Source organism: Dermacentor andersoni, chromosome 1 (assembly GCF_023375885.2).
Source record: "Dermacentor andersoni chromosome 1, qqDerAnde1_hic_scaffold, whole genome shotgun sequence".
NCBI lineage: Eukaryota > Metazoa > Arthropoda > Arachnida > Ixodida > Ixodidae > Dermacentor > Dermacentor andersoni.
Genome location: NC_092814.1, coordinates 75316359 through 75338812, shown reverse-complemented (window position 1 = coordinate 75338812; position 22454 = coordinate 75316359). Strand labels below are relative to the sequence as shown.

Below are 22454 nucleotides of genomic sequence, written 5' to 3'. Positions count from 1 at the left end.
GATGTAGAAGACAGCGCAGGAAGGTCGAACCTTTGCATACCCTTTCAACGGGCTTTATTCTTACAAATTTCTAAGTGAACGCAGTATAATGCTGGAAATTTGACGGCAAGTTGGAATAATGAACACGATATATTAAGACAAACAGCAAATATTCATATTGTCTTCCACCGCGAATTGCTTTCTTGTTTTCAATGGTGGACAATTCCTTTAGGGTGTCCATACAAGGACGTGTGTACATCAAGACAATGTCATGACCTTCCAACCTCCAAAACGGCACTAACTGTAGCATAGTTTAAGCTACTGGATAAAAATATCTGTATTCTCAAAAGAGTTCACAGTATGTCTGGAACACAATATGCCCTAAATTTTGTTGACGAAACCTTGCTGTTTGAGCGACATCTTTACTTTGGGGAACGCTAAACGCGCTTCACTTTAAAGGTTTCTTTCTTTTTTTTTCGCTTCTGCTTCAGACTGTTACACGAAACTCATTTCATGATTACGAGTGTGTTGCATTGCCCACGCGCCCTGCGACTCGCTATTGACTCGGCGGCGCGTGTTCTAGCTAGATTTAAAATTTTAAACATAGGTACTGCTCGCACTTAGTCGCCCGAACGCCGAGCCAGAATATGAGGCGGAAGCACAAAGGCATGTGGAAACTAATAAACAAGAACATGATCAATAGGCAACAGAAAACGCACGTACGGGGCACAACCGAGTAAAAGTATAAGTGCGCGCGTGGTGCTGCTGGCTGCTCGATAGGATCGGTTTAATTCTCAGGCGCCTGCCACGGCGACTCTGCTGACCATTATTGCTATCAGAAACAGCATAACGGTCCCTAATTTGGTTAGCAGTCGAGCCTTGGGACTCTGTCGAGCGGCTGCGCGGGGATTCCCGTTTCGCGAGAAGAGGCCGGCCTGCATCCCAGTGCTCCGCCTCTCCCAACCCTCTCCAGACGCGCTCCAACCCGTCCACGCGCCATGCTGCTATTGCTTCAACTGGGCTATTTTGCATCATTAAGCTCAACTAATTTGCGCGAGCTTGGAATACTTTCGGCTCTGTTGTGGTGATCCATAATTCCATGGCTGGAAGTACGGTGCAGAGGCGCGCGCGCATTTGCGGCACAGCGTGCGCCAGTAATTGTGTGGCGCTCTTTTTGGAGCCAGCGCTTCTATTTTGCCGGGCGCCAAGCTTCCCTCCCACATCGGAGTTTTCCTCGAGGCTGCTGAGGGGAGAGGTGGAGGGACGCTTCCTCGCCCATAATCAGAATTTGGGCGATAATGTCGTTTCGGCTGTCGAATACACCGGCGAAACGTCCTTTTCTCCTTCGTTATAACATTTTGTTCTGCTCAACTCGCTTCTTCTTTTTCGCAGCGTCCAGTACCAAACAAGCCGTTTCATCCGTATTAGAAGACAAACCTAAGTGTCGGTACCATTTTTTAAGGCGAAGCTTTTTTTGAGAACCTTCGCGGACTTTTCTGACCATGACCACAGGGTGCTGCTGCTGTCCTGCTGAATTGCTTATGCTTAAGAGGAAGCTTTAACTCAAGCCAAACTCCGAAAGCGGCCTATTCAAATGCATGTAAAACTCAAGAACGTTTGTCTGACATAACCCTTCGGCCGATTTTAATAAAATGTGTTGCATTTGAGAGAGAAAGTTAAATTCTAGTGACTGTTGGAAGCGGCATTTTGATTTAGGGCCTGAATTTTCTTTAAATATTTTTCGAAATTTTGAAAGTTTGAAAAAACAATAGAAGCACAAAGTTTACAAATTAATAGCTCTGAATCAAGACCAGATATCGCGGTTCTGGAAACGATGTCTACTAGATAATTGAAAGCAGAGAAATTTGATATGTCATATTATATCTTACGTGAATTTGTTACGTTGTGTACATGGGTTCTGCAAAGCCGTATTTTGATATTGCTATATTTTTTTTAGATTCATGCGTAACATAACAATTTTGTCCGCTTTGGATGTGCTACTATGTACAAATCACAGGATCGTGATATCATTTTTCATTGCTGAGTTACAGAGTTTTAAACTTGGTAGTTTCGTCTTCTGAAAATTTTTGATCTTTTGCCACTTGTTTAATAAAATATTGACGACCTAAATCGAAAATTCGAAACCAACAGTAACTAGATTTTTAGTTTAGTTTCTCTTCTAAACGCAACAAACTTCGCCAAAGTTAGTGCAGTGGTTGCCGAGAAAAACGAGTTCTCCTTTTACATGTATTTAGATAGCAGCGCCCGAGGTAAAGCTTCCCCTTAAGAAGAAAATGAATTACATGTCCGATGGCGGGATCGAGCTTCGGTCCTTCAGCACAGCAGCCGGTGCTGAGGGACCGTGCTCGTCACCATTGAGGCCGCATGTCCGCTTCTATCGCGCAAGGCCAACCAACGCTCTTCGAGACAATCGCCGCGTGTGCCAACCCCGGTGCGCGGGAGCACATGTGCGCGCGCCACTTCCCACTGCGCCAGAGACGTCCGAATGAAGTGGGCAAACTTATCAAATTCGAGTGACCGCTTCACGCAAGCTTCCCTTCACATATATTCCGCGAGGTGCGTTGAATTTGTATAATTTCTTTTTGTTTCCCCTCAACTTTCTGCCAGAAGCTTCTGGCATATTATGACGAATATTCAAATACCGATAGCCGGCATATTATGACGGGTATCGGTTGTTTGTGAACACTTGGCCGACCTCTCACATTAGAAATAACAATATGGACCTTTTTTTTGATAGGCAATAAGATTGTGTATTATTGGTATGCAGGTAGGGTGAAATGTGGTTTAACTGGAGAGGAGTGCGCTTCTCGCTACTCCATTTTACTTATATGCCAAACATAAATTTGGTCTAAAATAACAAAAACATAATCAAAACTAAAAAGAACATTTTATGACACAGAGACGCTCACGCTTTGAAGGGTGAAAGAAATAAACGAAACGTAACAACGAATGCGAGTGGTTCTCTCGTTGTGCATATAGTAGAATTATTCATGCAGAACAAACTAATCATATTTGTGCGGTCCCCCCAGAATATGCTTATACACCACTCAATGTTTTGTCACTTCTTATGTCTTTCTTGAGCTTGTTCTCTGGCGCTTAGACCTCCCCAGCATGCTTTTTACACCTATTAATAATCATTTTCTTTCTTTCTGTATCAGAACTGTCGCATGTTAATAGCAGCCTATCGGTAACGTTGAGAACTGTTCTATCCTATCTTTTTTTTTTTTTTTTTTTACTAATTCGCCCCTTCTGTGTGCAAGGGTGCAGTAACCTATAGTTGCGCTGCGTCGGAACCATTGTGTTTATCTTTCCACGTTTGCGTAAGTGCACACATTCGCATTTTCACTCACGCTCCCTGAAATAAAATTAACTACATTACGGAGTAAAACGAAACGATAAAGTAGAACCACACTTGCCCAGCTCAAAGAAGTAAAACCTGCTGGAACGGGGCAGCAGTTGGGCTGGCTCGCTTGGCCATCTCTGCAAAGCGCATGTAGACATGGTTAAGTTGACGAGTCTGATAGCCGAGAATAGAACGGAACCGGCTTTTCTGTTCCTGATGTGGCCTAGAAATTTCATTGCCCTTGCACTGGCCGCGTTCATAAGAGATGGCGCTGATAGTTCAGTCACGGAAAAAATGTGGTGTTGATGTACGATGTTGAAAACAACATGATTACAACGCAGTATTCAGAATGAGCTACAGTCTGGGAATACGTATGAAGGATTGGCATATGGATGAATGATTACAAGGACTGTATGAGAGAGCATAGGTAGGTAGTAAAGAAAAAAAAATACAATGAAATTATACTCTCGTAAATCAGAGGGTTCTCAGGTGTCACGACAAATAATATTTATTTATTTATTTATTTATTTATTTATTTATTTATTTATTTATTTACTTCAGATTACATTAATCACTTTGCGGAGTGTGGAAAAGAGCAATGCTATGGGATCTCATGCGAATGCATCGGCATATGCTTGGGATCCGATCTGAGTAGGTGTGTTCTGGATCCATCACTTTCAGGGATGCCAAGTTCGGCGGACGCTTATTGGCTGAGCCATCGCGCAAAACGCCTGTCACTGCATTGGGGCATGGCGCCGGACATCCACATCGCACACGAGGTCGCACGGGTGCACGAGAAAAAATATGCCCCAAAGGGATCAATGGAGAATATTGCCCCAATTCTACATCCTTAAAAAAAAATAAGCAGAGGACTGTCGGTAGAGTGGCGCGTACAGCGGCACTATACGAATGATACAATAAAAATTATGCGGGTGGTGAATACTTGAATCACAAGAGGCAGAAAGAAAGCTTCACTATGAAAGACAATCGAGGCAAAGCAAGGAGGCAGGATGGGCCGCGAATATTTTCACATACCTGTAGGAAGAAGAGAGAAGGGAGGGAGGAAAGGGCAGGGAGGTTAACCAGACTGAATCCAGTTTGCTGCCCTACCTGTATCGCTGCAATGTAGTTGGCTTGAAACATAGGGTACGAGATTGTTTGCCAAGCCGATTTGGAGTTTTTTCGCTGTGTCTCCGCGACATTTTGGTGTCGAAAATAACGATATGAATTAAGTAAGAGTCATTCGAGAATTAAAGTGCGATGTAAACGGTCACTTTAAAGCTCTTCAAAACAGCTTATCAAGCGATTAAAGATAATCAGAGTTCCGCTATTCATTCGGCTGCGATTTGATCTACATTGAGAGCAGTCACTCTAGCGACTCCCCCCAGCGCCCCCGACTTTGTGCAATACTCCTGGCCGTCCTGTGGAAACGCTCCAAACTGCATGCAACTACGATAATACGACGACAGCGACGATTGCGGCGGTAGCATGATAACGATGGCACGACGACGCACGTCGCAGCGTAACAGAACGGACGGAATAAACATTGCGTCCAACTGCTAAACGTTGTTTCTCTATCCCGATACGGTGCAGTATATAGTACATAGTATAGAATAGAGTGTCAGTGTTCTATATTAAATATTCGTCCATATGGATGGGTGGGGAGTCCTTTTCCTGTAGAGGGACTGGAACCTTATCAAATCCGACCGCTGAGTTGGCGTGCATAAGTGTGGTTTACGTGCGTGCCACCTGCTTGGAACTTGCTTGGCATCTGAGTCAAACAAAAAAAGGAAAGCGCAAATATAAACGTAAGCACAAAGTATAAAACGTCGTAACATAGCAAACTGAAGAAACAAGTGTGCTTAAACGCTGAAATCATTGTGTGAGTGTTATATGAACTCACATAGATGTATGCAAGTAATGGGAAAGGAAGTCCGGCCCTTAAACCGCTGTCCGCATCAAATTCACCAGAAACGATTGTGAAGCATTCTATAAGTCATTTGACAAACATAAATGAATGTTCACTCCTAGCCGCGGCTTAGATTACATAGCAGCGAGGCACTTTACAGTCAAAAAAGCACAGGCTTACACATTAAGACAGCGGCGCTTTTGCTGTGGAATGCTCGTGCGTGTAGTCTCTCTCTGCTTGTTATTTTTTTCTCTCAATATCATATTCAACGGGAAGCACTGACCCGTCTTCCGTTGCCAGTTGGTTAATTATAGGCATGACGAATCTAAATTTGGCATCACATGTGTGGGCTCGCCAGACGAACGTGCGTCTTCTGTTGGTGGTGCCAAAAATACGATATGCCAACAGAACGTGCTTGCGCGAAAGGGTGGGCTGTGGCCAGTGTTGTATCCGTGCAGAGCCACGCAGGCCATACTGCGAAGTAAAAAGAAGCCAATAAAGGATGACCCGCCCTTGCTGTGAAAAACAAGAAAGAGGGGGGTCTGCTTATATCTATGCAAACCTCTGAAGTCGCTCGCGAGCCAGTGTTGGTGCATAAGCTATCGGGTGCCTGCCAATATTTCTCACGCCGTCCAGGCCTGTTCGCTAGCCGGATTTAATGATGGAAAAGAGGGAACACGCGTGGGACCCGCTGGCCGGTGACGTGTTTTAGAGTCGTATTTCAAGCAAGTTGTCGAGGCCGTTTCAGCGCTTTTCCCGAAAGTATAACCGAGCCGTGAGCGGCGGCTTCCAATTTTACGCTTCGTAAATACTTGTGTTTCATTGCTCTCGCTCGTTTTACGCGGGCGTGTTCGAGCAGATTGCATGCGCGCTAGTGCCAACCTGGTTGGCGAATATGTAAGGAAGAGTCAACGCTGAAAAAGAAGAAAAACAAAACAATGAGAAACAATGAAAACAACTGTAGCCGCGCACGCCTCCCGAAAAAGAGCGTGGCCGAGTCATCGCTGCGTTGTGATTTCTTTTCTCGCCTCGCTCACTTTTTCTCAATGTAGACGGCATGCATGGTGTGCCAGCAAAACATAACTGAAAGCGGGTGTCGTAAACCAAGCGACTGGGGCCCTGCGCCTACCTGATTAAAAACAATATGTTCGCTTCGCTCCTTCTTTACCTCTTTATTCTTATTATTTATTTATTTATTTATTTATTTGCTACGGGCATTTGAATTTTTCACACTATTTGGCACAGTAACCATTCTTTCATTTGCGTATCGTCAACTGTGAGCGCAAATCTGTGGTGTAGTACTTAATTGCACTTTTTTGTTTGCTCCTTTTTTCGTAAGCACACGTTTCGCTTGAACCTGTGTCAATACGTCGAGCTGGGCATCCGTACAGATGCACGTAGCTTCCGCATTTAGAAACTTTTGCTTGCAATTTTTGGGTGACCTTACCAGGACCAATCTCGAAGGGTCCTTTATCTTCTTGCGTCTCGTCAGAACACTCCAGAGATATATTTTGCTTTAGTATTCCAATTTCTTCACGAAACGCGGCCGCTGAAATGACTCTCATAGTCTTTTTTAAACTAAAAAAAGCAAACGAAGAGTATTAGGTGTACTGTTGAGTCGTTTTTCACGTTCTTGCCACATGTAGACTGGCTTTTATTCAAGCCTATTGAGCAGCAGATGCTTGATGTGGGCGAGTTGGTTTAACATACTTGAAGAAAGGAATGAGCGCTACAAAGACGCGGACTAAAAGACGAACATGTACGTCAACAAGAACATTGTAAACGTCACAAATGCCGTCCGTATCTTCGTGACACCAGGTTTCTGACACGTTCTAGAGATAGACTAGAAAGACACATATTACAAGCTTTCTACATCGCAAAGGCCGAAGGTACGTGCATTAGCTGCCCGTCAGTGGCACTTACCGAAAAAAAGATTGCTTTTCTGATGCGATGGAGAGGTCGAGAAGTCACGGTTGTGCGTTTCTTGTTCCTGTCTATATAAATACTGCTTCTTCAAATAAACGTTTAGTTGGAAGTTAGCGCCTGTCCGTCGTACATGTTCGTCTTTTAGTCCGCGTCTTTGTAGCGCTCATTCCTTTCTTCAAGCTGATTAAGAAATGAATCAGAACTACAATATACAATTATATAGTTGTACAGCCTATTGCAGCTCGCTTGGAGTAACGAGGTCATGAAGCAAATCACAGCCGAAAGATTGCGAGTTTCAAAGGCAGCTGGCGGATGTGCCATCATGTGCCTGGAAAGCGCAATACGCGACACACTTTTTTGCAAAGGCCCCTTCGGCCAACAATAATCTTGTGTCGTCGTAATTCGGATAAGTAAAACAACGTGCCCTCGTGTGGTTCCAGAAAGTGTGAAAGTTGTGAAAATAAAGAGAAGCTGGTGCTGCGAAGGAGCTCTTAGGAATTCATAGTCAGCGGGGTTGACTGTTGGGTTTGTTAGTAAGGCTTTGTGAACGTTGGGCTGAGTGAAAAAAATTGCAAGGAAAGAAGAGAGGCGAGGCGGACAGGACAGACGCTCACTCGCAACTGTGGTTTTAGGAAAATCTTCCTCGGTATGCGTGCCTCTGCTGCTACAGAGCAAGATTTTCATAAAATGACTGTTTTAAGTGAGTGTCTGCCCTGTCAGTCTCGCCTCTCTTTTTTCTTGAAATCTTTCTACTCAGCACAACTTTCACAAATCATAGTCCAATTTTCGCTCGCTACAGCTTTGAAGTGAGGAGGGATGCTAAGATGAAGGGTTGAATTTTGAACCGTTTTAGCAGCTTTAATAAAATTTTGTGGGATGTTTTATCTTTTTGGCATTAAAATACATATTAAATTTCATCGCCCTGGTGCTCAAACAAGTTATGTTCATCATATATTTTTTTAGTATATTTATACTGGGCACTTAAGTGTGTCACCTTAGGAAAACTATCATTTCAAAAGTATAATAGAGATACAGGACCCTATAACGTAAAACTATTCCAACATGTTTTTATTCCAATCTCCTGACGTCGAACTTACGTAACTGCCGACGCAAGCATCGGACGATGACCCGTAGCGTTGCCTGAAAAGCCCAATCAAGCGCTCTCCTCGTTTATAGAAGGTCACTTTTGTTTGCTTTCAAGAAACAAATAAAATTGCCTACATTTTGCAGTTTTTCTTATCTAATTTGCTGACAAGAGGTGAGCAGCACGCTCAAGTAGAGAAGGTTTCGATGAATGCAAGGTTAGGTCTATAGATGTGGCTGAGGCTGGAGGCCGGAAGAAAGTGGGACTTCCGTCATTGGCCACGCACAAGTCCAAACTATCAATAATTTCTACAAGTTTGCGTCCGCGGGAATCTGTGCTCCTGTCACCCCAGAGAGAGTGATGGGCGTTGAAGTCCCCGCAGATAATTCGTGGCGCTGGACAACGGTCACAAAGCTGCTGCAGAAACAACTCCATTGCTACCTTCTTCCGCGGAGACACGTATACGGATGCAACAGAAAGAGGTCGGAAACCAAGACGTATCCTCACAGCCGCCACCTCAATACTATCGGTGCAAAGATCGGTGACGTTTAAAGCCACATGAGGAATCTCTCTTCGTATGTAAAGGGCGGCACTTCCCGCGGGAAATGACTTTATGCTGCAATTCTTATGGGCGACATATCCAGTCAGAGATCTCCCGCTTGGTAGGCCAGCCTCCGAGAGGGCCAATACTGGAACACACGTATCTTTCAGAAATAATTTAAGTTCTGCTAATCGACTTATAATCCCAGCGCAGTTCCATTGCATAATAAACGGCACTTTTCGGTGATTTCGGTGAACTGATGCGGAAGAAGGACGACAGATCCTTGAAGACGACCTTCAATAGGCTTAACTCTGCCATTCGACGCCATACGAACAAGCTCTGTAGGTCGCAGTGGGCGTCCTTCTGCGCTAGCTTGACGGTTTTCTCACCGATGACGAGAATTTGGCGAGTCATTGGCAGTCTTGCTGGTGATTCTCGTCCTAGTAAACCTTTCGAAGCGCTTGCACTGCGCAAGCAGAAAGCTCTCGTGTGCTTGGCAGAGGAATTTGCAGATGCATTCGTAAGTGCAAGTTCAGGAATTCATCCCTGCGCTCCGCCTGCAACATCTACGTCGGTGATGGACGCCCCGTTTACACTTCGAGAGCTACAGACAGCACTCAGCAGCCTGCGGCGTCGATGTGCACCAGGTCCTGACGGCATCACCAATCAGATGATGCAGAACCTACCTCTGGAACACCGGAAGATGCTCCTAAGCTATCTCAATCGAGTGTGGGGACTGGCGACGTTCCTCCTTCATGGAAGGTGGCTTGTGTTGTCCCAGTGCTGAAGCCCGGCAAAGAAATGACAGACTTGGCCTCGTATCGTCCTGTATCACTGACGTCGTGCGTGGCTAAGCTCATGGAGAAGCTGGCAAGTAAGCGTTTATCTTGGTGGCTCGAAGATAGAACGGCTCTACCAACATGCATGACTGGATTCCGAACAGGTTCAAGCGCGCAAGATAGCGTCTTGGACTTGATAAGCCATATTGAACATCATAGAGCTTTCGGTCTTTCAACACTAGTTATTTTCCTAGACGTATCAAAGGCTTATGATAGCGTCCTTCAGAGCTCAATACTAAATAGTTTGCAGGCCATGGGCGTACAGGGCTATCTTCTGCGATTCATTCACTCATTTATCAGTGATCGTAAAATTCAAGTGCGGTTAGGAAGTACCACAAGCACCGAAAGGGCGGTATCACGAGGTGTACCTCAGGGAAGTGTTCTTTCCCCAACGCTCTTTAACGTTGTAATGGCTGGTCTTCCCGCTGAAGTGCAAAAACATTGCAGGCATGTCCATATGTCGATATACGCGGACGACATTTGCCTTTGGTTAACCGGATATCAACACAAGCGTTTAGCTCTGATAGCTCGACAGGCATTACTTTTAGTTCAAAATTACCTTCAAGGTGTTGGGTTGACTCTCTCGGTGGAAAAATCTGGCTTCATCATGTTTCCAGGTAGAGGAAGAAGGTATGCGCGGCTGAAGATAGACCTTGATCAATCTTGCCTTCGACAATTGAAACACAAGCGCTTTTTGGGTGTCATTATTGACTACCGTCTACAGTGGCGACGAGCTGTGGACTCGGTTGTGACATCGATATCTTCGTGTCTCAATGTGATCCGTAGAGTTGCGAGTGAGCAATGGGGAAATCACCTTTCCTCAATGATCAGGTTGCACGATGCACTAGTGACGAGTCGGATAATGTATCAGCTGCCTTTAATTTCCCCCTCGATATCACAGCTGGAACGACTTGAGGTTCTGCACAGAAAGGGCCTGAGAAGGGCTCTTGGCGTTCCGCAGACTGCTCCTAACAAAGCAGTACTTTGTGAATCTCTATCGAGACCTCTTAGCCTAGTCGCTTCACAAAGGTTATTGATGCAAATTGGCCGCCTCAAACAGACGGCAGCCGGCCGAGCCCTTCTACAGCGCCTTCGAAAGAGATCTGAGTCCCGAGCGTACTTGGCACTAAATACTCTTGGTTACCTGGGTCTTGACACTAGAGGTCGAACTAAGAGGTTGAAACCACCTTGGTCATTCGCGAGCCTCGATTGTTCGTTGGCAATTCCTCACGTACGCGCTAAGCGGAATTCTCCTCTGGCGGCAACGCGTTCGCTGGTACTGGAACATCTTGAGTCTGAATATGCACGTCATCTTCAAATCTTTACTGATGGCTCTGTGGACAAGGTCAAAGGATCTAGTGCAGCTGCTTTTCCCATTCCCTCTTTGAAGTATGATTGGTCTGTTCGCTTCACTGCAGTCGTGTCCTCCACAACGGCCGAAAGCGTTGCCATTGAGGCAGCTCTAAAGAAACTACGGTTTTGTACGCCTCAACCTGTTGTTATTCTTACAGCTTCAAAATCTGCCCTTCAAAGGTTAGAGCACGGGTTCCCTACTGATGCCTTATGTCTTAGCTCCCTACGCTCGGTGCACAATCTCCATATCAAAGGCTTCTCCATACGTTTACAATGGGTGCCCTCGCACACAGGTATCATAGGCAACGAGATGGCGGACAGCCTCGCCCATAGAGCGCTGTCTGGGAATCCATTGAGAAGAGTGCCTCAAGACGACAACAGAATCTTCAGAGAAGCAGTGTTGTGCCACCTCAGTTCTTTGTGGAGCTCACCTCACAAGCCATGTGTGATCAAGGGCCTCAAAAGAAACCAAGCCACCTTACTGCTCCGCATTCGCACGGGCTCTGCTCGAACCCCTGCGTGGATGTATAAGACTGGCCTGGCGTTATCACCATTATGTTCAACGTGTGGTGTGTGCGGTGACATAGAACATTACCTAATGTGCTGTACTGTGTATAACGCGGAAAGGAGGGTGTTATTCGGGTCCCTCAAGAAGACAGGAGTTCCTCACAGCTCTTTTCAAGACATTGTTTTCCCGCGCGGGAACCGGTTGTGTAGGAAGGAGGTCTCTCGCCTTCTTTTAAATTACCTACAGGACACAGATTTGGCCTCCACATGGTGAACTGAGGAGTGACCATTTGTATTTTGTGAGGACTGTGTCTGATTATGTGATTTATTTATTTTAAGTGTCGCTACGGTGGAGCAATTGCCGGCAGCAACTGCAAGGCTAATCCCACCAGTAGCCTACAACAACTCAACTCAACTCAACTCAACTCAAGGTTTCGATGGGGCCGAGCCAGCGCACTGAAAATAGAAAACCGGATGAAGAGGGAGGGGTCGGCTTCTGCGATTGGTCCCCTTTCCCTTACTTAGCGCGGGGTGCTTTGTCTAAAATCGCGGCGACGTGCAACGGAGAGTTAGAACTACCGGTAAGACGGATCCTCAGCAAGGAAGAGTTGGCAGAGCGATGTCGTATACGTGCAGAAAGGGCTCGATAACGTCATACGGCCACGCAAGAAGTTTTGTTATACACAAACAAACCCATGCTCTCCGGCAGGTGTGAGTAGGCAGTGCCTGAGCGATCGGCGGCAGCCATCTTCTATTCCTTTCGGAATGGAGCAGTCTCCGCCTATTCAGAAAAAAATCCAGTTTTGTTCGGCATATTAATATATCTTTAACGCGTACACGTGACTTTGACGCAATGAGTTATCGCAGTTTTGAGAAGTCGAGTGACAGACAGGTGAAGTGTGTGCAGCCTGAAACCTTTTGACCAATAGCAAAGTGTTAATGGCAAAAAGGTGTTGAATCAGAAATAACCATTTTTCTTTTATTCGGTAGAATCATTCATAATTAGTGTGTACACGTTGTGTCAGATTGGGAGCTATCGCGGTTTTCGGGAAGTCCCATGACAGACAGGGCAAATGACTTTTTTGACCAATCGCGGCGCGCTGATTGCAGAATTGGAATAAAAATTTTGAAATAGCTTTACGTTATAGCGCCCATACTCTTTGTTTTTCCAAAGATACGTTCTACGTAGTCTACAGTGCATAATAAGCGCCGCCACTTCTCTTATTATTACATTTCTGTAAAAACAGCGTCACTTGAACACCAAGTTCGTTTTTTTTTGTATTGTGGGCCCCATATGTCATATTCTCATTGTGTTAGAAGATGATTTAAAAATTTAAAAGGTACCTTAGCTTGTTCCTGGCGAAATTTCACTCTGTGTAAAAAGCATCTTGATAGCAGGTTTTGGCAAAGTAGCTTCAAAACAATAGTTTTCTCAAAGTTGATGTTTGGCGAAAAAGTGAAACGTGAAAATATAAATTCAAAGATAGCAGAACATGATTCTTTACTTTATGGGAAATATTGATTAGCCATAAACGATGGGTCCTGTTATTAAACACGATACTGCTCGGCGGCAATCACTTCAAACTGTCTTCTCTTCTTTCTCGACCTTATGAGTAGTCAAGTGCCCTTGTCTCTGCTTGTGAAATGTTGCTCTTAGTTACTTGATAGACGTGATTCCTCGTCTAGACTCCATATTGCATCTCCAGCTACTACTCTAGCACTCTCTTGATGCCGTGTGCATCCCTATTGTACTCTTGAGGCAAGAAATCTGGGTCCCTTTGGCGGTACTCCTGTGAGAGTAACCAGCAATTACCATATGTTCTAGATGCATATTGCAGCTTGTACAGTAACAGTAGGGAAGATTAAACTCCTGTCAGAGGTCTGTCGACATAAGAGAACTGAAAGAAGTAATACGTCATGTGATACACGTTCCAGTGGATGGGTGCTCTGTTGATTGACCTATGACGACGCAAGTCCAGTCGCAATGACAAATTCTGCACACACAACGAACACTGCCCTTAATTCTACCACCAGCCAACCAGAGAGACATTTACGTCAACATGCCCCATTTTACAAAACTGACAACAAAATTGGACTTCAGTGCGAGGTGTACGTGCAGGCTGTGAAACAGTGGTCGGCACAACACATTTGTTAAGTGCTTAAATCTTTTTCATACAAATGTAAATAAAAAAAAACCGTATAGCCTGCATAAATACTGACTAGCGAGAAGTTCCCGAGAAAATGTTGGAATTTAAAAAAAATCTGCAATAATTTTTTTTTTCTGGAGGTTCATTCCCATTGTTAAGGGAAGCGTGTACAAGTTCCCACGAAGGTACTTTCGCAGTTTAAGAGTGTCTGTAACATGCCAGTGAATGATGTGCGGTGTGTGGCGATGAATGTTGCACATATAACTTTCTGAAGCGCCTCACTTCAATGCGGTTCCTTTCCTTGTAAAATGTGTCTGCAGGCCAAATACAATCCAGTCTCATTAGGTCTTAAAGGGACACTGAAGACAAATATTAAATCAAGCTAAAGTGATAGATTAGTACTCGACGATCTCTAAGGCGTGAATATTATCGCGAACAGAGCCTTAATAACGGAGAACTTGAGGTAAACGCAGGACGTGATTAGAGACTCCCCCGGGACATTCAAGTACTTGCCCGATGACGAAATCACTTTTCAGTTAAATTCTGTAACTAGTACTCAACCACTCGTTGCAAAAAACATCCTTGTATAGTACTATGAGACGAAATAAAATGCTAGTTGTCCAGTTATATTTCATTTTCTGAAAAAATAACTCATTGACATTACCCTTGACAACGACGCGAGCGGTCGAAAGGTTTCGTTTTCGCGCGACTCCGCGCCGCCACGCTTTCGCTTTTCTGTAGTTTCGTTATTGCGTAGTGCTGCGCTGGTTTTTCCGGCTTGCGAAACTCGCACAAACGGCAAGTAGCAGAGAATTCAACTTCCATGTGATGTCGCGGGATGCCCGAACGGTTTACATCACTTGACCAAAAAGCAGCTGCAAGGGCGAATCTACCGCTTTGTCTTGGCGCAGTACCGCCGACTGTGGGGCGCCGTTTTACTCACCAACTGCAGCAAAGGGTGGTGATGGCGTATGCAACGTCACCACTCCCCCTGTTGGGTGGCGGGAGATTTGAATTTTGAAAAGGGTATTCGAACCCTTCAGGTGCAATTTTCTCGTGAACTGCCTTTTCTTGGCACGAAACTAGCGTTGCGAGGTTTCTGGGACGTTATTTAAACGGTGCACGTCGACTTATTGTTTGCCTCTAGTGAGCCTTTAATGTTGACGTGGTTGCACGTCAAGCATGGCACGACCGCCACAAGGAAGCTAGTGAACAAAACCAGGGGTTATTTTTCAGTGAAATCTTTCTTAGCTATTTTTTTTGCGCTCTGTCATTTGTCACACAAATACACAAGCTTTCTTTTTTTACAATGTGTGACACACTACGGCACCGAAATATAAATGTCTGCTCGGGCAAAATCATGTCTATACAGCTTTTATATGCAAATGAAATTTTATTTTATTTATTTTTTCTTAAACTCTTGAAGACATTACGTAAGGGGAGACTTTTGTTTGTTCGCGAATACAAACGATGAACGTGAAAAAAAAAACAAATCAGTCAGAAAACACTAGTGTGGGTAAAGTTAACAAAGTTATTATGCAAACGCTGGTTAGCGTCCTCTGCGACTGACTGGGAATAACTGCCTATTATTTTTCTTATCTCTCCTTACCTGTTCTTCCCTTTCCCCCCTCCCCAAGTGTAGCGTAGCCAACCGGGCACGTCCTTGGTTAACCTCCCTACTTTTCCCTCTTCGTTTCTCTTTCTCTCTCTCTCTCTCTCTCTGGCTAGCGTAAAAATGCGTGTTAGGGATAGGTTGTCACTGAGGCGAGTGGAAGTTCGCAAAACTGGTTTTAAAAATGCGTGCCTTGAAGGCGGGTGGTAGTAGTATGGAATGAAGCAGGCATACACGTGATATGAGGCGATGTGATGGAAGTGAAGGAAAGTCGAGCGTGCCTTTCAGTAGTGTATACTAGATTGCCTTGAGTAATCTGATGCGATGAATCGAGTGGCCCGGTTCCGAATCGCTTGCAGATGAGAGGTGAGGTACACTTGAAACGGGTGCCAGAAAGAAGACGCATATACCAGTTTAGCTTGGAATAACGTGAGGTGTGCAAGTTCCTTGTATCTGTAGATGCTTTCCTAAGGTTACGTTCCGGCGTATGCGAAGCTTCAGAGCAAATGGTTTTGATGCGGATTATCTATGATATCGAAGAGGTCAAGTGAAGTCCAAGATACTTGTGTGCATATCTGATGGCGTGGGCTCAACGGGAAGTTATTTGAGGTGGTAGGTACGGTCAGTTACGGTGCGTAAACGGGAAAACGTAATGAGTTTACTTTTTGGGAGGCGTTTAGTGGCATGAACCATGTATTGCGGCAAGTTGGGATAGAATGTGGGTTATATTGAAGGGCAATAATGTAATTTTGGTCTGTGACGCAACGGTAAAGACAATAGTCTGCGAAATATCTCACTTTGTACTTCATGTTATAAGGCAAATTTGTATAACTAACTAAATATAATAGCTGTAACAGTCCGGCTCATTGTGGAACACTCGATGCTACATTAAAAAGGGGAGTTTTGATTATTGGCGCGTGTGAATTACATTTGACCTTTCAAGAAGTGCTCTATAGACCTCATTAACTTCCTAGTTAGACTAAGCCATGAAACTTTTACCAACAAGTAATTATAGGAAATGCCATTTAATACCTTAAAATATATAACAAGCTGGCGTCAATTTCCTGTTGGGCATCCATGGGCTGAAAGAACTCGTGTGTGAATTCTGAAAGCTAGGTTTCGTATGAAAGTCGCTTCCTAATACCATAATGCTGCTGAAAAAAAAAGAAAGTAATGCATTTGAGGTGTGCCGTCAAGTTGGATGCTATATTATGGTATATTATATTATTATCACCTCAGTTCTAAGAATGAACCAACTAGCCCTCATCACAATCTTATGCTTTGCACGGGACACTAGCGAGAGATATCGGACGGTAGTTGGAGGGGTTAGAGAGATTTTCTTCTGTGACCTGTTAGTACAGTGGTCTATTGTATACCCTTTCTTGGTGGTAAACATTATGTAGAAGAGAATGGACGCTGCATGAATGACCGGTTAAGAGAACACTTACACAATGTCGAGAAAGATGTCCGCAATGTTAGCTTGCATTTAACTGCAGTTCTTATGGTTGTGAACCGCTTTTTGCTTAGCGTAGTTTTGTGAGCAGTAGCGGTGACGAGTTACACGTGAAATGGTAGAGGCTGGAAAAATCTCCAGATTTCAATCTGCACGTGTGAGTGCCCCATGTGCGCTTCCTGTCCGATAAGGTGCTAACGTTCCTAACAAAGTAATTGCGCATGCTTGATGGGAAGCGTGTTCAGTATAAACACCCCCCGTGTCGTTGAAAATAAACATTTGTTGAAAGTTAGCGATCGTCCGTCCGTCCGTCCGTCCGTCCGTCCGTCCGTCCGTCCGTCCGTCCGTCCGTCCGTCCGTCCGTCTGTCCGTCCGTCCGTCTGTCCGTCTGTCTGTCTGTCTGTCTGTCTGTCTGTCTGTCTGTCTGTCTGTCTGTCTGTCTGTCTGTCTGTCTGTCTGTCTGTCTGTCTGTCTGTCTGTCTGTCTGTCTGTCTGTCTGTCTGTCTGTCTGTCTGTCTGTCTGTCTGTCTGTCTGTCTGTCTGTCTGTCTGCTACTATTTGTCAATATCAAGTTCATAGCGCTTTGTTATTGCGCTTCTGGTTGTATGATAAAACCAATGCTCAACTGCACAAAATGAAAAGCCGGCCGCGTAGCAGAATCGAATATAAAAGCCTAGAGGAGTACCAATGCTCAACTGGACAAAATGAGAAGGCGGACGGGTAACAGAATTGAAAATAAGAGCCTGGAGTAGTGTCACCTGGTGCTATCAGTTCGTGCTTTCAGACACGTGATTAGAGAGCTTGGAGCATATAATGACACTATCAAAAGCAGGATCATAACTGTGACGCATATCTCTTGCGTGAAGTTTGTAGAGGGTGAGCTTGAAGGCGCACTTTTGCTGGCGAATAAATAACAAAAGTTGCCAATCACTTTAATACGCTAAAGAGGATGAAAGCCTGTACGCTCACGAGACGTTCATTACATTACTTGACATTTTCATTCAAATGCTTTCGTACTTCTTATTACTTGTTTTCTCCCACCAGAAGTCGTGGGTTCGAGTGCCTTAATTATCTATATCTTAATTAACTTAGCAGTAATTAACATCAAAGGTCGTGGGTTCGACTCTGGACCTTCACGATGTCAGTTGGAATCCAACTTGGAGATATGGCCGGTTTGCCCATATCTCCATGTTGGGTCGTAGGTTCGAGTGTGTTAACTTTTCCATAATTAAGCCTAAGGGTCATGGCTTCGACTCCTACCAAAGGTCAGGGTTTCAACTCCCACCAAAGGCACGACACTCTTAAGCAAAATTACACCCTTTTGCCACACAACGATAAACGTCATGTGTCTTGTCTGCATTTCCTTTCTTTAACGCGGCGAGCCCGGTACTTCTCAGTAACGAACGGCATGCGCGTTATCAGCGTGACATAGCATTCCCGGCAGGAAAGTAGCGGGCGCGGCGTTTTCAAGAAAGGAAACCCAAGCAAGGCAGATGACGATTATCGTTGTGTGGCAGAGATACACCCCAAAGGGCGTAACTTTGCCTAAGAGTGTAGGTTCGACTCTCGACCTTCACGGTGTCTATGGGAACCCAAGTTGGGGATATGGCCGGTTCGCCCATATCTCTAAGTGGGTTCGATTTCCACCAAAGGTCGTGGGTTCGAGTGCCTTAATTCGTTTTAAATAACACTACAGGTTGTTGCTGACGCTTCTTCTTCCCCTCGGCTTCACGCTTTCCTGTAAAGAAATTGATGGCCTAATTCGCCCTAATTAACACCAAAAGTCGTGGGTTCGACTCCTACCACAGGTCTTGGGTCTTAATTTTGCTATAATTAACTCCATAGGTCGTGGGTTCGACTCCCACCAGAGGTCGAGGGTTCTACTACCTATGAATTTTGGTGTCATTATGCTGGACATCGGATTTTTCGACCCATGAGCCATTTAAGGCCTTCACCGTAATAATTTGGAACGTACAACAGATTGGCTCCAAATGTATGGCTAGTTCGTGGTTGGGATACTTTGTGTAATGACACGCCTCGACATTATGTCGACGCTGATGCCGTTATTACAATCTTGACGCCATTACAATGAGAATGGAATGACTAATGAATACTTGCAAAATACATCCATAAGTATCCACTGCTTGAGCTGTTTTCTTTCTCTTTTTTCTTACGTTGGGCTCAGGTGCAGCTAACGAGATTACTGTGATCAAAAACCAGACGGGCAAGCTCTACTGCAACGTCACACTGCCGACAGGTGGCGGCGTCGGCGACGAGAACCCAACGCAGATACGGTGGTACAAGGGCGCCGAACTCATCTACATGCTCACATCGGAGGGCCGTAATGTGCCGATTAGACAGATGACACACCGGCCGAGTGCCTCCTGGCGGGACAGGCTGCAAGTACGTACCACGAGGCTACCCATTTGGCTCAGCATCGACCCGGTAATGCTGCACGATCAGGGATACTACCAGTGCCTCGTCTACTACGGCACCGACGTCAAGAGGAACGTCAGTCACTTCCTGCGCGTCATAGGTTTGTACCAATCCTGGTCTGTACTCCCCGTCTTCCAAGCAGGAGAACGTGTTTAAAACGGAAGCTATGAAAGCAGTATGGCATGGGGGAGCAGACGAGTAATAAGAAAAGTTTACTCAAAGCTGGAAAAACGTAAACCTTTATTAAAGGCACCCTGAGGCACCTTTCATGCAAAGCTTTAGCTTTTTCTGGCTGAGGATTTCTATTTACTCTCGGCATTGCTAGCGTGCTCTATTTGCAGATGGTCCGCTGTAGCATGTGCGGCGTCAGCGTTACTCGGCCTGTCAAGCGTCACCACGCTGGAATTCTTCTGTTCAACTTCTCTGTCGCGGATGCTCATTGAGCGTAATGTATTTTCATTTATTACTTGAATAAGGCAGTAATGAATCCTGTTTCAGTCATCCGGAAAAATAAATGTGGCAGCTGCTTATTTAGAGACGAAACTCTAAGAAAATAGCCTACGGGAAAGCTGACTGTTTCATCATCACCAATGATAAACCAACCGGAAAAGGAAAATCAGGAAACTACAAAAAATTTTTAAAAAGTCATAAAAGGAAAATAAGAGGCATGAAAAAAAGCGGCAGTGGTTGAAGTACATGGTGAAAGAAAGAGGTAGGAAGGTGCTCAAGTTGATGTTTCAGGGGCGTCTTGTTACTTCGACAAGAGCTGCTGCTACACAATCGGCATTGTAGAATATGATGCTCAAGCTGCCAGTTCTCTAAAGAGATAGAGAGAGACTGAGGAGCTCCTTAATGAATCCTGGAGAAGGGTTGCCTGGCGGCGCACCTAGCATGCTGCACCAAGCGGGAACGACGTGGAATAAAATGATAGGCACAGTAAACGTCACTTACAGACAAAATACACAAAACACATCACAATACGCAACATGCAATTACAGTATATCATTTGAAGTAGAACAAAATGTTCTGGCTACCCAATTTTAGGGACCACATCAAGTTTTGACTTGCGTTTAGCAACGGAACCATGGTTTTGTATCTCCTTCAATTTACCCTTCATGCTCTCATTACACAAGCAGCATGCATAATATTTTGTTGTCTGTGGTGTACATGTTGGTGCATATGTTGATGTTAGTGTGCTGAATCGGGTTTTTTTCTCTCACTCAATTATATTTCATCCCTCACCATCACACCTGGAGTAACATGCCAATTAAGCCTGTCGTTTGGCTAACCTTTTCGGCGACACTTAAAATTTATCTCTCACTCACTTTGTGTGTGTGCGCGAGCGTGCCTGTGTGCGTGCGTTTGTGTGTGACCTCTATATTCAAACACTAAATATCAATTTCTAATTTCCTTTCAGAACCTCCTGAGAATGTGGTGATCATATTTGGTACTAGGCCGCGCGAAATTCGCCTTTCTGCAAACCAAAAAGTCAGGCAAAACGAAGGGGAAGATTTGTACCTAGAGTGCCATGTCATCGGAGGTGGGTTAACGATTTTGGAATTTGCATTTTCCGCATGCTATTATGTTGCCAATTACCAGAATGCGCTGTTCCTTAAACATTGTGCGTGTGGATACTGTGCATATATTGCTCTGTTTTAATGCTATGCAATAGCGTAATGAGGGAAGGGCAAACCATGCACGTTAGTACATGTTGTGTTCTTCATCAAAACACTTACAGTGTACAACAGAGGCGATTCGGCTGGCTCATCTTAACACTTGCTTGCGCAAGCGCATATTTGGAGAACTCATCATTGGACACCAGCAGACATCTTCCTTGCGCAAAGGAACTGCTTCGCGCCTGAGTGTGAGAACGCAACGAGTTTAGGCACAATTATTGCATGCGCTTACGCAGCCGATTTGACCACCACATCACTGTCCGTTGTATCAGTTTGGCTTGAAACTACTGTAGGAGATATTGAGGGTCAGAAAGTTATACGATGGCAAAATGTCAACTTCTTTTTAATAGGGTAGAAAAGTAAGAAATCGGTAACATGAAAGTAAATGTTTCCAATGATGATTTGGAGTCGAAAAGAGAAATGTTTTATTTAAAGCTGAGTGAGTTTACCGGGCTGCAAGCACTCCACGCTACTGCATGTGAGGCACGGTAAACCAGGGAACTGCGGCCGCGTTGATTTCAGGCGCTAAAGCTCCTTACTTGCGGAGCGTGAAGCAGCTGGAACTATGCAGGTAGCGTCCGGCAAGACATACGGCAACTCTTCCATATGTTATATTTCAGGGAGTAAATTTTCAGATAACTTCGGGGATTTTACGTGCCAAAACTATATATCGATTATGAGGCACGCCCCCCCCCCCCCCCCTGTAATAGAGGACTTTGGATAAGTTTTGCCCCACTGGAGTTTTGAACGTGCACCTAAGTCTAAGTGCACGAGTGTTTTTGCGTTTCGTCGCCATCGAAATGAGGCCACCCTGGCCAGGACTGAAGCCGCGACCTCATCAGCGCAGCGCCATGACTACTGGGCTACCGCAGCGGGTATTTAGGGCCGTAAACAGCGGCTGCAATGTATTGTAGGTCCGTCTGAGAACAAGAACTCTTCTTTTTTTACTTGTCCTTCAGGAGACTTATTTTATTATTACCAATAATTTTAGTCACTCGTGGTGCGTTGCCCATTTAGAAGTGAATGTAGTAGCCGGAAGGATATGCTTCCAGCATATACACATGATCCCCCACACAGCTTAACTTGCATATTTCCGTCCCCTTGGTCACAGGCAGGAGTGTCTGAAATTCAGGATTCTGTGAGTGATTAAACGTGCTTCCTTTAGGACCAAGAACTCGTGACATAACAGAGGGTGTTGTCAGCCACCAAGATTAAGTCCCTGCGCAGAGAATAGAATAGTAGTGTTAGGCAATTAAACTTCGAAGCGTTCGTAAAGCCATCACAAACTCGCATCTGTGAAAGGTTTCTCGAGCAGCATACACGATGTCATCGGACGGCAAGGGAATACGACGACGCGTTTGTGGCGCGCGAAGAGTCTAAAGGATTGATTTCTGCACTTCAGATGTCACAAGTGTACCATGCGTTGAACACGAGGATGCGAGACATATTCTGAAACTGAGTTTATTGTCAATCGGTTTTTACAGTGATGAAATGACGGCAACCCTAAATGAGTACTGCATGGCGTGATGAAGGGAAGCACAACATACACCATCATAAGCGACATTGACATGCAGCCTCACTTAATACGTGTGCTACATTGTTGAAATGTGCACTTCACAAAGGTGATC

At 44.9% G+C, this 22454-nt stretch overlaps 1 protein-coding gene across 1 annotated transcript in view; it reads left to right on the top strand.

Moving 5' to 3' along the window:
* The window catches only part of LOC126544532 (B-cell receptor CD22-like), a 149791-nt gene that overhangs the window by 111407 nt on the left and 15930 nt on the right, over positions 1 to 22454 (top strand). Inside the window, exons 2-3 of the mRNA XM_050191876.3 lie at positions 18900 to 19250; positions 20568 to 20690. Of these exons, the coding sequence (XP_050047833.1) occupies positions 18900 to 19250; positions 20568 to 20690 (474 nt within the window). The remainder of the gene's footprint in view (positions 1 to 18899; positions 19251 to 20567; positions 20691 to 22454) is intronic.